Source organism: Cryptomeria japonica, chromosome 10, assembly GCF_030272615.1.
Source record: "Cryptomeria japonica chromosome 10, Sugi_1.0, whole genome shotgun sequence".
NCBI lineage: Eukaryota > Viridiplantae > Streptophyta > Pinopsida > Cupressales > Cupressaceae > Cryptomeria > Cryptomeria japonica.
In genome coordinates, this window is record NC_081414.1 from 352,491,836 (window position 1) to 352,504,846 (window position 13,011).

General features: G+C 35.5%; 1 protein-coding gene across 3 annotated transcripts in view; it reads right to left on the reverse strand.

The window, feature by feature from the left end:
- Nucleotides 1-4,505: 4,505 nt before the first annotated feature.
- The window catches only part of LOC131051666 (uncharacterized), a 105,135-nt gene continuing 96,629 nt past the window's right edge, over nt 4,506-13,011 (reverse strand). For 2 of the 3 annotated variants that reach the window (XM_057986243.2, XM_057986244.2), the window contains exons 9-12: nt 6,051-6,214; nt 5,814-5,867; nt 5,397-5,450; nt 4,506-5,243 (exon numbers count right to left, since the gene is read on the reverse strand). In XM_057986243.2, coding sequence (XP_057842226.1) covers nt 4,924-5,243; nt 5,397-5,450; nt 5,814-5,867; nt 6,051-6,214 — 592 coding nt within the window. In that variant the 3' untranslated portion in view covers nt 4,506-4,923. Of the gene's footprint in view, nt 5,244-5,396; nt 5,451-5,472; nt 5,578-5,813; nt 5,868-6,050; nt 6,215-13,011 lie in introns of those variants that run through there. The other variant, XM_057986245.2, reaches the window with a different exon arrangement.

Consider the following 13,011-nt stretch of genomic DNA (forward strand, 5'->3'; position numbering starts at 1 on the left):
TCTCTCGACATACTTTATATGAATTATCAAAATATAGATGTTGGTTATAAAATATAATTTTATATTTAATTAATAATTTAATGCTTAACTTATTATTAAATATATAATAATGCATTGTAATAAATATATAATATTATATGATATAAATATAATTATATAATATATAATATTATATTATATATTTATACATATCATATTAGATTATATACTATATTATATTTATATTATCTATTATATTATTTATTATATTTTTATATTTATATAATATATAATATATAATATATTATTCTCAATCCTTGTCAATATTGGATATATCAAAATCTTGATCTTGATTTCTTACTCACTTGTCATGTATGGACCTATAGCCCGTATCTCAATTTTTTTATCCCCACTCCTTGCATTGAGTATCATCACCTCTCGGTCCTTGCTCCCTATAACATCAAGTATCTCATAAACTTGATCCCTAGTCCCTCCTACAATATTAGGTATTTCCAAATCTCGATCCTTGTTAGTTCTCTCTTCAAATGGAAAACATGTCTTCTATCATGTAGGAGCACTTTAAAAGCTAATAATGAATTAGAAGAGCAAATGAACAATTTTTCATGAGAAGTTGAAGGCTCCAAAAAGAAAAAATAAGGACTTCACACAAAGGATTAACAAGATTGCTAAATATTTAAATACTCTATCCACTTTCAACAACACTCTTCATAATAAAGGTCACATCAACAAGACTAGTTACTACTACTTGAGGAATGTTAAGGTATCGTGATTTGTATTGCTAATACTAGTAACACACTTGCCCTACCATGGATGAATTTGATATGTAACTGATGTAATACTTGTTCATGCCAACTTGCTATTGTTCATTGTTTGGCCTAGGAGTTTGCCTTGTCTTATTTATTAAGTTAGCATATTGATTGGGCTGGTGTAATCTCTTCTTCAGCTAGAGTGAAGTCCTTTTTTATCAGTTTCCTTCTATTCTTATCAATGGTAAACAGCCTTTTTTTAATAATCCAAAGTTAATATTAAAAAAGTTTTCAACTCTAAAAATGTAGCTTTTCAGAATTATGATCAATTCCACCAAATAAAATATGACCCTATTTATTATTATTGTGGATAAACTTAGTTGTGTGTGTTAATTTAACTAACTAAATTTAGTTATCTTGAATGATTTGGGGTTGTTGCAATGCAATAGAGCTTTATGCATGCCATGGAAACACAAAAATCTATGACACTTGACTTTTCATTACCTAGATGTTATAAACACTAAGAGTGATGTCCAAAGTAAGACCAATAGAAAGCAACTTGTTTGTTATAAAAAATTCAACACGCATTGTAATAGGAACACGACTATTTGGAAAGCAAATACTATAAGTTTGCACTTAGTAAACATTAATTATATTCAAATTTTAAAGTGTTTCAACTATTCTACCTACCAATAACTAAACAATAATCATTTAAATTTTGATTCTATTAATTAAACCTTAAATTAATCAAAATCACCATACAATCAGCACAAGCCTTGCACAATGCATATTTTGTTTGTATGAAAAAACAAGTGCAATTCCTATCTTGCTTATAAAGGGTTAGCAAAATTTCAAGAAACAAAGAGTCTTAAATCCACTAAAGAATGATCTATAACTAGAAAACAAGAAACTAACATGATACGCTTAGACTCGATCGACAAATAGGTTAAAAAACTGTCACACAAATCACTAGTAGTTATAATGAAAAGACCTCTAAATCAATTTTGTTCAAACTTAAACCCCTAAATCAAGTTGTTCATTGCTTTCAAATATGACTTTAAAAAGCAATATACACAAATTTGTTAATTGATGGAAGTTGCATGCAAATCAAGTGATTAATAAATATTAATGATGTGCATTAACACATGAGAAATGCAAATCTATGCATATTCATTAAAGATTTATATAGAGACTTCAACATCTTTATTACTCAAGAACAATGCTTGTATGTTACATCAAAAATCATTGTTGTTTATTGTCTTATATAGCAACTATTTAGCCAAGCTATTTGGTGACCCATGTCCCTTTAGAAGCTTAAGCTAAGGAGAAATTGCAATCCTCTATAATGTATTCATATACTCTACAATGATTCTACTCCTAAGATTTACCAACTCCATTGATGTCAAACACATGACATCCTCCCCAATCATATTGTAGTACTAACTCACAAGAACGCCAACACCATCATTAAGGCCTAACTCTAGGAACTTGAATATCATGTTCAAAAGTTGCCTAGTCAACAACTAGTCAATGCAACAATTGTTCTCCTTCCCTAAATCCACAAAATAAGGTACTAGTTAAGGAAACCTAGTGATGCATGGCCAACATTTTTTGGAACATCCCCATTCCGAGATGTTTTGGAGACGCAAGGTTGCCTAGACGATGTTCTCGAGTCATCCCCAATTTGGAAAAAATATAGGGGACATCCCAAAAATTTAAAAGGGACAACTTGTCGCCCCCAGTATGGATGGTGATGTCTATGACCATCCTTGATTGTCTCAAGGACAACTAGTCATCCCCATAACAAAGGAATTTTTTTAATTGAAAAAAAAAATCAATGCTTTGAAAAATGATGAAATTGTGAAAATGGTGTGCACTATAAATATTTGTGTAGTTTCAAAGGCCTCAATTTGTGTTTCTTGAATGTCTCAAAAATATCCAATCGTCCCTATAACAAAGTAACTTCTAAAATTTTAAAAAATAAAAATAATGCTTTCAAAAATGATGAAATTGTGAAAACGGTATGCACGTTGAATGTTTGTGTGGTTTCAAAGGCCTTAATTTGTGCTTCATGTCAAAGGCTTTGTCCCTCAACCCTATTCTTTATCACATCAAGGGTGTTGTCCCCAAACTCCACGAGGGGCACTACTACTCAACCCCATCAAAGGTATTGGCCCTCAAACCCCTACAAAAGTCATCACCATTTGACCTTGTTGGGGTCTCCATTCCAACCTCAAATAATTATTGGGATCTATCATCACATAAAAAGCCTGATTATAATGAAAGTGTTTGGAAATACAAACCAAAATTGACAATTTGGAAACTTATCATTATAACTATCATAATATCATTGATGAATGATAAAATATCATACTATTAAACTTTCAAATGTCAATAATATTATAAAGTATTATATTATATAATATATCAAATGTATTTACAATTTGATTTTTTTTAAATCACGCCAATAATATTTTAACATTTGCTAATGTATTTGATTTTAGTATGAACTCTCAATTCAACACAACTGTTATATATTAAAGATCTATAATATTTATGATGAATACTTTATCAATGTTAATATCATGCATAACATAGCATTATCAAGGTGCACTATATATTGTTGGCATCCTTACAATATTATTGTAATATATACTCCATTGACATTTTGACTTAGTTTCCTTACTGATTCTGAAGCCTTCTCCATTTCAAGTGGATTAATATTATCATAATATGTACTTCATGACATTTTGACTTGAGATTTCAGTGATTGCGAAGCCTTCTCCATTGCAAGGGGATTAATAATTTTTAATGATTCTAAACCCTTCTCAGTGCACATGATATATACATGAATGAAATAGATGATTCTTGTTAGAAATGCAATCTTGGATACAAACAGATGTTGCCTAAAAACAAATATTAAGTAGAAGATATATTTCCACAACAAGTCGAATTGTGATATTGCTATCAGGATTCAACTGTGTAGTTTGCAAGCCAAACTCATTGACCCATGATTCATGAGTAGTGTTTCAAAAGAACCCATCTCTCATGAGAATAAATGGTACACTTGGCACTCATTGCATCTAGGTGATGCTCACATAGGTGAAGCATTGGGACTTCTCGAGAGGTCACTCATCTCAGTACTACTCCAACTCGAGTGCACTTAACCATGGAGTTTCCTCCAAGGTTAAGACCACTCAGCTTGCAAACTACTCATGAGAGATGGGTTCTTGTGAACCACTACTCATGAATCATGGGTCAATGAGTTTGACTTGCAAACTATACAGTTGAACCCTGATAGCAATATCACAACAAATATTAACCCAAAAATAAAATGCTGCCAAGAAGCATCACAAAATACACAAAACAAAACGATGGAAGAAAACACGGCCAATTTGAAAATATTTTACACCCACATCAACATAAAAATTGACATATCAATGTGGCATTCACAGTTGTCAATTGCTGCAGCAATGCCGGTAACAACCCCAGCTGTAATTAGCTTTGTCCTACCATTTCTTCTAAGTAGTGCAAACAAGACTTTAATTCAAGCAAACCTAGTTGTTCCACGTAAAGCATCGAGTCACTTGTAAAGAACAAAAACCAGCACAGAAGCACCTTCTTACATAACAACTAAAAGTTTACCCAAACAAGAATTACAAAAATTTGAGGTACCAAAGGTTGCTTTTCCCAGGCACATAAACAACACTGTAGAAAAACCTTAAAAAGTGTTAACTTTGTCAATAAAAGACAATTAAATGCATGCAAAAAACTTTGGCATTACTATATGTTAGTCTTCTTGGGTCTTCTTGGGTTTATATTACACAGCGTCTAAATCCAGATCTGCCAAACTATTCTCAAATTGGAAATACGTCTATTCGAATTTCCATGGTGATCTTATAATTTTTTCTAAAATGAAAAAAATATTACACTATTCAAATACATTTGTACAAAATTCACCCTGCTGCAGTTTCCAGGTTGCTAAGACTGAATTTCCAGAAGTAGGGAAAAAAAAAGTTCTACTGTACAAAATGTTTGGATTCACAGTTAATGTAATCCCATTTAACAACATAGTGAAATATTTAATTCACTATGACGCTGCAAAATCAGCACCAATTGCTTTGCACATCTCAATTTGGAGTAGAATGGCCAACGAAAACTTTCTCCAAATCTTTGCTTACCAAAACCAACCACCACCACTGCTACGCTCTTCTTCTGTAGAATCTTCAGAATCACTGTCACTATAATATCTGTCTTTCCTACTATCAGCCGGACTTATCATTATTCTGTCAGCATTATCAAGAGACCACTCTGTAAACTCCGGAGAGGAAGCCAAATCTCTTAAAGCTTTCCTAGTGGAAAATTTGGTAAAATCCTCCCATTCTTTCTTTGAGAAATGCTTCCTTGCAGGTGTCTCGTGGAATGTAGAATAATATTCTTGCTCATCAAACTCAGCATATGAAGATGGAGTATTTATACGACGAACCATAGATGATCCTGAATGGATACATAGAAACACAACCACAGAGACCACATATTTTGAACAATTAACATACTAGAACTTTTTGATCAAACCCAAAATATTGAGATCAAAAAAAAAAAAAAAAGCCCACAAACAAAAACCAGCATAAGGAGATAACATTTAAGTACCAGCCATATGTGACGTAGGAGATGGAGTTTTAAAGGATGCAGCTAAAGATGACCCTGCAAGGTATGTGGAATTAATCAAACGCAAAATCAATTTAATAAGCTGTGTGAAGAAAATCTGCAGACAAATAGATATTCCAAAAAATCTGCCACACCAAGTTGCCTTTCTACCAAAAAATTGTCACTGCATCCAGAACATTCAAATAAAAGTTAAGAATCAAAAGAGGTTTCCAGGCATCTCCTGCCTGTTCCAGATTGACATAAGGGTGAAACATATGGAAGACATGAACATAGAAACAAAATGATGATTCAGTTCAGACAAAGAGGTTGGTACACAAGGCTACCATATTAGTCATATAAAATAACTACGACACAAGTGATGTAAAACCTTGAAAATGTTTTAAGGATAAACCAGAATACCTGATGCATATGAAACTGGAGATGGAGTATTCTTGGGTGCAACCAAAGATGAACCTATAAAAGGATTGTAAGAAAAATGTTATATGCAAGAAAACAGAAACCACAATCAGCAATTTTTATGTGCCAGCAGTAACCAATACCTATAAAAACACTGGCCCATATATCCTGAAGACCAATAAGATTATAAATTTATAACAGTGACACAAATAAGGGTAGCAAATCAGAAGAACTTTCTACCAGCAATTTGTGGATTATATGAACCCCACTTCAAGGCTGTTTGAGATTTTAGAAGATCTGCATCTTCCTTTGGAAACCTGCTCAAGAATTGAGCTTGATGATTGTTCAGATAAGAACTTTTAGCCCATCTTGAGCTGTGCTTCTTACTTCTTAATGATTTATCCCTGCAATTTGACCAAACATCATCTCATTAACTACAAAAAATCAAAAACCTGTAAACAAAAAGAGTCATTCAGCAAGAAGAAGAGAGCTCTAATTATAAAACCACTTGTGATGGCACTAAACAAATGTAACATCCCAAATTCTTGGCTAATTTGAATTAGAAAGTTGTTATGGCTCAATTTTGCACTCATGTGCTTTGCTGCCACATATTCCTCTTCGATGATTGGTTCTTACAATGCAGACATGGGGCTCTCATTTGTCTAGGTGGTGCTCTTTTTTTTGTCGTGTAATTGCTCTATGCAATGTAGTTTCTTGGAGTACTCTCAAGTTGAACATGCACAACCACACTATGATGTCATGTGGCATCTACTTGGATAGGGCCCAAGCAACTCCTTTGTTCTACTTGACTATTAAGACAAATGACTAAGCGCTAGTGTTTATTGCTCATTGCAGCACAAAGTTTCTTTACAGCTCAACTTCCATAAAGTGGAATTTTTTAAAGATGCATTATTGCGCTATGCTGCCATATGGCTTCAACTAGCCCATTTGTGGTGACATGATACAAGGTTGTCTGAGCTTTTGAGTGATAAGTGTGGGGCCATCCTCATAGCTCAACATTCCCTTTACAAATGGCAGCATATTATTGAAGCATGAATGCTCTCATAGCACAACTTTGTTTGTACTTGCCTTTTCAAAGCTATGTTAGTCGTCACATGTGCTCCTTGATGTCCAAGCAAGCAAAAGACTTTGTATCTATGTTGGGCTGCTTAGACATGTCAATGTACCATTACAATGCATGTTTGATTCATAGCACAACTTCACTAATGGAAATTAAATGCTTTTTCTACTGAAGGATTGTGGATGCACAAACTATTAATCCTAATGCTCTCATCAAATCAATGGTCCATATTCAAACCTAAGATGGCTAGCGAGAGACACCCAGTTTTGCTCATATGAGCAACTACTATAGGAGGTGATGGATTTCTACCTCCCATTTAAGGATTCCAATTGCAATTAATTGAGTTCATTGTTTTCAAGCACCCAAAAGATAATCGTGAGACGAAATTGAGTTGGCGTAGTGTTTCAAGTAAATTCATTTTCTTCCATTGTTATCGCAAAAGGAGCTATTCTAAGTATAAAGCTTTCATTTAAGGTATCCTAAACAATATAGATCCTTGTGTGATTAAATGAAACCCTAGTTGTGACAATTTCCCAAAACCCTAGCTCCTACAATATAACCCTAAGATGAGTCAAGCAACATCCCAAAGTGGAAGGATGAAAAGAGGGTTAGAAGAGGACCTATTGAACAAATTATTAAGCTCTTCCAAGAGAGCAAGGCATGCCCAAGGCACGAAATTTTATTTGATAACCTTATTGATAGGGCAAAGTCTATAAGGGATGTTGGTATCCCTATTCAAGGCTAGGACCTTTTCAACTACTATTATAAGCTAGTAATGTTGCTCAACCAATCTCCAACATCTAGAACTTGGACTTGGGAAGGCTTGCTCCAAATGTTTTCATCAATTTGGAACTAATCAAGGCGATTGCCAAAACATATGATCCATAGTCTAGGACTTTGTTGAATGCCAAGGGTGGTCTTCTAAAGACATTGAGTAAAGCGTTACTATGTGAAGTGGCCAATTTGAATATAGCTGCCAATATTCCTATAGACTTCAATACAACATGCAGAGGATATGCAAGATACAAATACAATAACAGGGTCATGTGGTTGCCTCGCACAAGAAAAGGACTCTAAAGAAGAAGCTTACTAGATTTGCAAGGGATGAGATAGAGCCATTTAATGTTGACATTTTTTAGGAGTATTTCACCAACACATACTATGCCCCATGTCAAGTCTTAGTTATAGACTTCAAGCCACATATGCCCATTCACCTAGTGATGATGGCAACGGATATTCAACATAGACACTTTGATTTTGCTACTTATATTGCTGAAGGGATCCACAAGGAATCAGTGGCCATAAAGGGTGATGACAAAATCATATGTTCCAAGTGGTATTTTGTGCTCTGTAATATTCTTTTGTATTCTAGGAAAGATATGTGTAGTAATGCATTGCAATTGCATTTGCAAACAGCTAAGGGGTCCCTATACCAATTTGGTGATGGACACATATTTGGGACATGAATAACAAATCTTCCAATTATGTTGCGTTTGAGGACACTTTGTGCAAGTGGTATTGAGAAATTTGGGTTGCCAGAATTATGGAAATATCTAAGAAGGTAATGAAATTTTTGAGGCCTAATGGCAAGTGGCCTAAGGCAGGGGTGAACAACAATTGGAGTGATTGGTTCCTCCAGAACAAGCAAGCACTTCCTGAGTAAAGCAAATTGGATATCCAGTTAAAGCAAAACCCATAGTTCCGTGGAGGTTCCTAACAAGGGAACGAAGGAATGGGGGCACAGGAGGACCAAGGGCCTAAATTTGGGGACACTGAGGGAAGGTGGCAGGGGGGCAGCAAGGGGGTGGTGCAAATACATACAGTACTTGAAAAATTAGTTATAAAAAGATGTGTAAGGAATAAGTATAAGAATTACAAATGAAAAGTCAGCATACTATGTAAAATTTAAAATAATAAACATTAAAAGCATGACAATGATTGCATTGAAATTTGAACATTAAGAATGATGGGCAGAGTTTTGGAACTTTGGGAGCAAACCAAGAATAAATATAAGAATTGCAAATGAAAATTTGGTATACTAAATAAAGTTTAAACTAATAAACATAAAAAAAAATGGCGATGGTTGCATTAACAATAACAATGGTGAGTGGAAGTTTGAGGTCAAGGGGCAGTGCCCCTTGCAAGGGCTTGGGGCAGAGCCTCCAACAGGATCAAGGTGCAATGCCCCTTGCAGGGATCTAAAGGCACAACCCCTAATGGGGTCAAGGCATTGCAACACCCTTTCCTGCGGTCTGCAGACAGAGCCCCCACCAACAAGCAGAAATAAGGCCTCCAAAACCTCACAAACCTTCATTACAATTGTCATTTTCACAGTTTTATTACCTTTTTTGTTTTCAGTTGGAGTTTCTAACTGGGGGCCACAAGAGACTCCTAGGCATCCCTGGGACGATCAAATGACTCCTAGGAGTCGCTTGGACGTCCCGGCATCCCAACAAAGGTGGCAAAGGGACATTCCCCCAAGTCCTTATGTCCCAAAAATGCGAGGATTTTTTTGGGGGGAGAGGCATTCCCAGAAACGTGAGGATTTTGGGGGGAACATATTCCCTTGGTTCAACGGGAAAATCTGAATACTTTTGAGACATTAGAAGAGGCTTTGATGCCCAAAATTTTGGATGATAATGGAGAGGTTAAGAAATTTGATAAATGGAAGTCAGAATTCACTAATATCTTATCTTCTTTATGTGCCTCAATTTTTGCAAGTGATGGACCTGATTCAATTCTATTGAACAATAGTATGGATAAAATAATAAAGACGGAATCAAGTTTGGATAGTTTCATTAAAAAAATCTGAAGTAACTTAAGCCGCAAAATTCATAGCACATACAAATAAAGTTGGAAGAGTTCTAGCTTTCCAGTGGCCCCAAAAAGAAATGTAAGCTTCATGGTTAGGAAAATATCGTGGGTAGCTTAATTTTACCATGCCAGCAAGAGTTTTCAATTTTGTTTCCAGCATCACATTAAGTTCACATGTTCTCCAACAACTTCAACAAGGTTATTGGGCTCCAGTTACAAAAGGGAATCTGTTTTCGTACAAGTTGTTATACCTGTTCAGTTTCAACAAAATTTTGGTTGTCACATGTAAAACAAGACAAGTGTCACATGCTCCCGAGCTTGCATGCTCATTATTTCTTTAGAAAGTGGAGTTGATCTTCTTTGTAGAGGGTCTGAGAATTGTGATTTTGGGCGGATTGTTTTAGTTTAGTGTCTTACAATATGGTATGTGAAGTCTAAGAAATTCTCTGTAATAAAAATGTGCATTTTGAAATAAGCTTACATGGAAAACATGCTTCAATGAGTCATCCTCCCATGTTGTAATGCACTACTTTTTAAATAATATAATCAAAGATTATTGAGTTCTTTATTGCAAATTTCTTGCACTAAGTCATTTTCATTGATATCTTTATGTTTAAGGAATGGAGTAAATGCCTCCAAGAAAATGTTTAGGATATTGTTGTTGCAATTGGATTATTAAGGAGGATCACATTGTTAGCCATTCATAAGTCACATTATTACAAGATTATATTGTTTAATGGGCCATCAGAATTTGTTTATGTTGTTTTGAAGAGAGAATTGCATGGTTTGGTCACTCTGTAGCCCTAATTAGGCATCAATGTGATTGAAGCATTCCCACGAATCTCGAAATTGATTCAAAATGATAAATTTCAAGATAATGTGATTTATTTGTATTTATTTGTCTTCTCACACTTGGATTCAACTGAATACAAATAATCAACAGAGTCTTATGGCACATTTCACAAATACTTGTCAAACTGTGAGGGAATTATTTGCCAAGGCATCATCTAGTGATTATTGCGATATATTTTAAGTTGGTGTCATAAAGGGGAACCCATATAGGTTTAGAAGAGCCCAAAGTGCAGAGGAAAACAAATTGAGAGCATTTCCTGTCTGTTGGCCAATCCTTTCAATGTCTTCAAGCATGAAATCCGTTTAATCTTTTGAAGATGTTGAAATACAGATTTGGGTATCAACACCTACTTTTAGGAACACGTTCTAATACTACCTATTGATGTGTTTTTCATGCACATGAAAACACAGAATAAAATACCAAGGTACCTTATCCTCTCTTGAACAAAGTTTCCCCGAATGGTGAAGATTTCGCCTAAGGATCAATCGAGGCAACTCCAAGGTTCTAATATGTAGGGTCTCTACGTGTGGATAAGCTCTTGTGGTATGATGTGATTTTGCTGGAATCACAAGGGGACTTACATTTGACTACCTGAGCGTCTGATTTGTTGGAACTCAAGTTGTATCTACTAGCTAGAAGATTAAGAAATGGCAAAAGAATAGGGTTTAGGGAAATCTATTCTAGGACCTAGAATGTAAGCAGATAGATGAACAACTAGGTGGAGTCCTACTGGGCTAGGTCTCACCATCAGATTTAACAATCTGACACCAACTCAGTGCGATCTTCTAAGGGATGCTTCAAAATGGATTCAAATCATACACCATCAGACACTGATCACCATTCAAGATAATGCATGAACAATAGACGTGTAAAGACTCGAAATTAAGCTCATTCTATGCCAGTTGACCACGCAAAGCGCACTTACAATCAACAAGAGGCTAGTGGTTTGGACTAGGTGGATTCCACACGAGTGCATTCAATAACTTCCTTCAATCAATCTAATTATCTATCATCTAAAATGAAAATTCAACAAGAGACCATGGATATTGCAAAAAAAGACCCATTTCACCATAACTTCAATGAAAATGGAGTTTATTTACAATCAAGGCAACAATTTCTTGCCTTCTCTTCCTAATCTACTCTAATTGCTATGCTATTTGCTATTCTAGCTGTTAACTATTCGCTATTGACTATTCTCTAACTATTAACCCCTACAAAATGAAGAGATAGAGCTTTATATAGAGAGCTCTTTACAATTCAATGGCTCTGATCAATTTACAATCAACGGCTAGGATTACAAGATGGAAACCCTAATTAGGGTTTGTTATAACAAACTTCCTTAGCCAATAAGAAAATTGCATTTAATGAGTGTGGACCAATAGGAAGCAAGGGTAGGTACATCGAAGTTTGTGCCATTACTGATGAGTTAGGTACATCGAATCTGGACATGCTGAGGTGGAGCTATCTGATTGGGGAAACAGTGACTGGAATGCCACCTTGTCTGGTACTTGCTCGTATCTCTTTTCTCAATTTGGTGATGTTGAGAAGCTAACGTTGATTAACTCTTCTGAAACTATCTGCTTCTTCAATGTACCTTTGTACTGACTTTGGTTGATCCTCCTTCATCCTTGATGCGATGAATGATGTACCTCTTTGACTCCCATGTGCCTGATGAGGCCTCTTCACAGTCAAGTCATTTCTCCTCTGGCAACATATTTCGCCTTGAAGTACTTGTAAGGTCTTTCTCTATCATCCTCTCGTTTCTTCATGTGGTAGAATGGAGTCTTTGAGGATAGCTTGGAACTCCTTGAACACTTGAAATCTCCCAATGCTTTTCCTGAATAGTTGAAGTCCTCCTCCATGCATTTGGAGTGTCCTTGATGATGATGGGACTGGAATAAGTCATCTTTGTCCTGGCTTGATCCTCCTCCATCTGCAAAACAAACCAAAAGATGATTAAGTATACATGATATATTTGTCCAACATAGCATTTCTTACCTTAAAATCATTAACAAGAAGGCATCAAAATGGAATTCGCTTAGGATCCTCCCTAGGGACAGACCCTATAAGAATTTCGCTCTGGACCCTTTGGAAGGGTCAGGAGTGAAATTTGAGTTTTAGCTCAATTAGACCTCATTTTCAATATTTCACAATCTTGAACTTAACCTTCAAACCTCCTCCCATCATGATCCCACAACTAGCCCTTTGCCCAGCTCAAACAAGGTGAAAAATAGGGATTTCAAAGAATTTCGCTCTGGACACTTTGGAAGGGTCAAGAGCGAAATTCATATTTTGCTTGTTTTCCCTCACTTAGCTCTATCCTTCCTACTTCGTTTTCCTTTGACTCTCACCTTTGGATCCCTCTCTCATGAAGGCAACACTTGTTTGACCCCCAAGAAGGCCTAAAAGGAGAAATTCGCTCTAGACCATGGCCAAGGACAGGACCTATTTAG